Genomic DNA, 2,560 nt, shown 5'->3' with positions numbered 1-2,560 from the left:
ATAAATTCAATTGTTACCTTTTTGAGGTGTAAACAATCATAATGGTCTGGGGTTACAAATATGAAATAAAGACACATTATAAAATAAATCCACACTTAATATAAAGATGATGATTTTAAATATTTATAGTAAGTGTTAATCTAAAAATTCCTTTTGAGATACCATATTCACAAATTTTATGAGAAATAACATGTAGATGGGTATGCTTGTTGACTATGTATTTTCAAAGGAAAAGTGAAAAATAAAACAAACATAAAAATGTAATGGTAAAAGTTCGTCTAATGCAGTATGTCAGGGGAAAGCCATATCTTACAGAAACGAATGGAATTAAAATAAAATAAAAATCTCTAATGGGATAAATAGTTGGACCAATAGAATCTCATTCCTATTTGACCATGATATGTGATATACCAAATAAGTGGACATTCACTCATATATACTATTTCATACTATATTACATTACATCATAAAATATATTAAACGAGAAAAAATAAAATATATTCATTTATGTTTCTCCTGTTATTACTAGTGGCCCATAGAATCAACGTGTTCCCTTTTAGGTAATTGAGACTGGATTGGATTGGGAGAAAATGGCAAAGGAAATGATTGATCTACTGGCACAAATGAAGCATGAGGAAGAAGAGCAGTGGGAGAATATATAGTACTGTAAGAAAAAGTTGGCTTTTGGTCATGTTGTGGTTGCTGTTGTTGTTGTGGTTCTAAACGTTGTTGTTTTGGAACATTTAGCTTTTCACCTTCTAACTCTCTATATTTGTTAAGATAACTTTTAAGTGGGTCCACATATTCATCAAAGCCGAGAGTTGTGATTGCCCAGATGATGTCATCCCCATTGATTGTCTTTCTCTTCTCTCGCTGGCACTTATCTGATGCTTCACCCGTAACAAAGCTAATAAATTCCGACACACACTCTTGAACCGTCTCTTTGGCATCTTTTGAGATCTTTCCATTTCCTGGGAGGACCTTCTTCATTATCCGTCCTACATTAGCAATAGGAAGGAACCGATCTTGTTCTTTGTTACTACTACTATTGTTATTATTGTTGGCGTTGACATTATTTGCAATTATTTTCAATGTAGATGTTGTTATATGTGTTATTGGAATGGTTATATTTGAACTACTGTCTGGACTTCTTGTAATAGCCACACTTGGCTCATTTCCTCGCCTTTCATCCTCCATGACCATCTACCTTTTGTTAGAGACACAAGTGAGAAGATATTAGGATTTTTATAATCATGCATGATAAGTGGCATTAGAAGCACAAAGTTAGGCATTAAAATGGGAAAATTGCAAGGTTATAGATGAATTTCCACCTGTTTGGACCCTTGGACTCGTTCTCGTGGTGAAAATAAATTTTACCCTCACTAATTATTCTTTCTTTCTTTTTCACTTAGCCTTTTCACTTGAATAAAATTCTCTAAATTACTAGTCATTAATCTTGATGCGTTTCAAAGAAAAAGTTGAGTATAGGAAGCAGTCCAAGCTTGAGTAATTTGGCCATTATAAATTTTGATTCAAATTAAACATCAAATGATACTTTTTGTTTTAAAGTTCAACAACACTGATATAGTTAACAAATGTTTTACAGAGCATCACCATATTTATATACCGATATCTATCCATATATATTTTACTAAAAGTGAGAAATGTATGGGGGTGACATTCGGATTCGACAGGTGGAAGAATCTGGCAGTGACACATGGCAACAGGGACAGGTTAGACATGAGTCAGCAGCGAAAGTACCCGATCCAGTTCATGTTCGGGGTAGCGAGCATTCCGAGCCTACGGTCACCAGAGTCATGGTTCCGGAGTATAGGAACCAAGCATGTAGTTTTCACGGATCGTGCGGGCACTTAGCCTTTCTCACCAGGTAGGTGCACCCGTCCCTTAATCATTCCTCCAAACAACAAGATAATAAATAATAGCAATAGAAGTCTAAAATCATAGATAGATAGTAGTGCCGAATAAACAAAATACAGCCCCAGATCTGCTCTGAGTCAAACAAGAGCATCTAAGTTAGACTGTTGAGAAATACAAGTCCAAGAAAAAAATATCTGCCTCTGAATAGGAATAAGTAAATCCTGAACATAGAGGAGTCTCCGGACAATGGGTTGATCAGATGCTCACCCTGGACATTCGTACGCCTGGCCTTGGGATAACTCTCGAGGGGTAGAAGTGGAACCTGTCACGAACACTGCACTCAAAAAAGTGTACAACAAGGTAGTATCCGTACAAACACTATGTACTAGTAGGTATCATAGGCCAACAACAGTTAGATAACATATATAAAGAATGGAAATGAAGATAGACATGCTAGCAATCAATTAGAATCACAACACAGTCCAGGAATAAAGTAACGCAAGTGAGAGGAATATCAAAACAGAGTCATTGTAATGTATGTATGAAGTAATGAGTGCATATGAAATGCAATGATATGCACTGGCCAAATGTTTGTCTCCGTACACACATGCTACGGACGGATAGCCTCCACGTCTTGATAGTCATGATTCATGGGGCACCCGCGAGTCCATGTACTAGTCAC

At 36.2% G+C, this 2,560-nt stretch overlaps 1 protein-coding gene across 1 annotated transcript; it reads right to left on the bottom strand.

The window, feature by feature from the left end:
• Positions 1 to 273: 273 nt before the first annotated feature.
• On the bottom strand, positions 274 to 1,197 carry LOC132601504 (nuclear transcription factor Y subunit B-3-like). The gene has a single exon (XM_060314588.1). It carries the CDS (start codon positions 1,195 to 1,197, stop codon positions 526 to 528), a length of 672 nt encoding a protein of 223 aa, XP_060170571.1. The 3' UTR covers positions 274 to 525.
• Between the last annotated feature and the right edge of the window lie 1,363 nt (positions 1,198 to 2,560).

Source organism: Lycium barbarum, chromosome 7 (assembly GCF_019175385.1).
Source record: "Lycium barbarum isolate Lr01 chromosome 7, ASM1917538v2, whole genome shotgun sequence".
Taxonomy (NCBI): Eukaryota; Viridiplantae; Streptophyta; class Magnoliopsida; order Solanales; family Solanaceae; genus Lycium; species Lycium barbarum.
Note: the sequence above shows the minus strand (reverse complement) of the source record. Positions and strands in the feature narration are given on the sequence as shown.

Bases quoted from the DNA above. Each gene is read 5' to 3' on its own strand.
- LOC132601504 (XM_060314588.1), bottom strand. From the start codon at position 1,197: ATGGAGGATGAAAGGCGAGGAAATGAGCCAAGTGTGGCTATTACAAGA.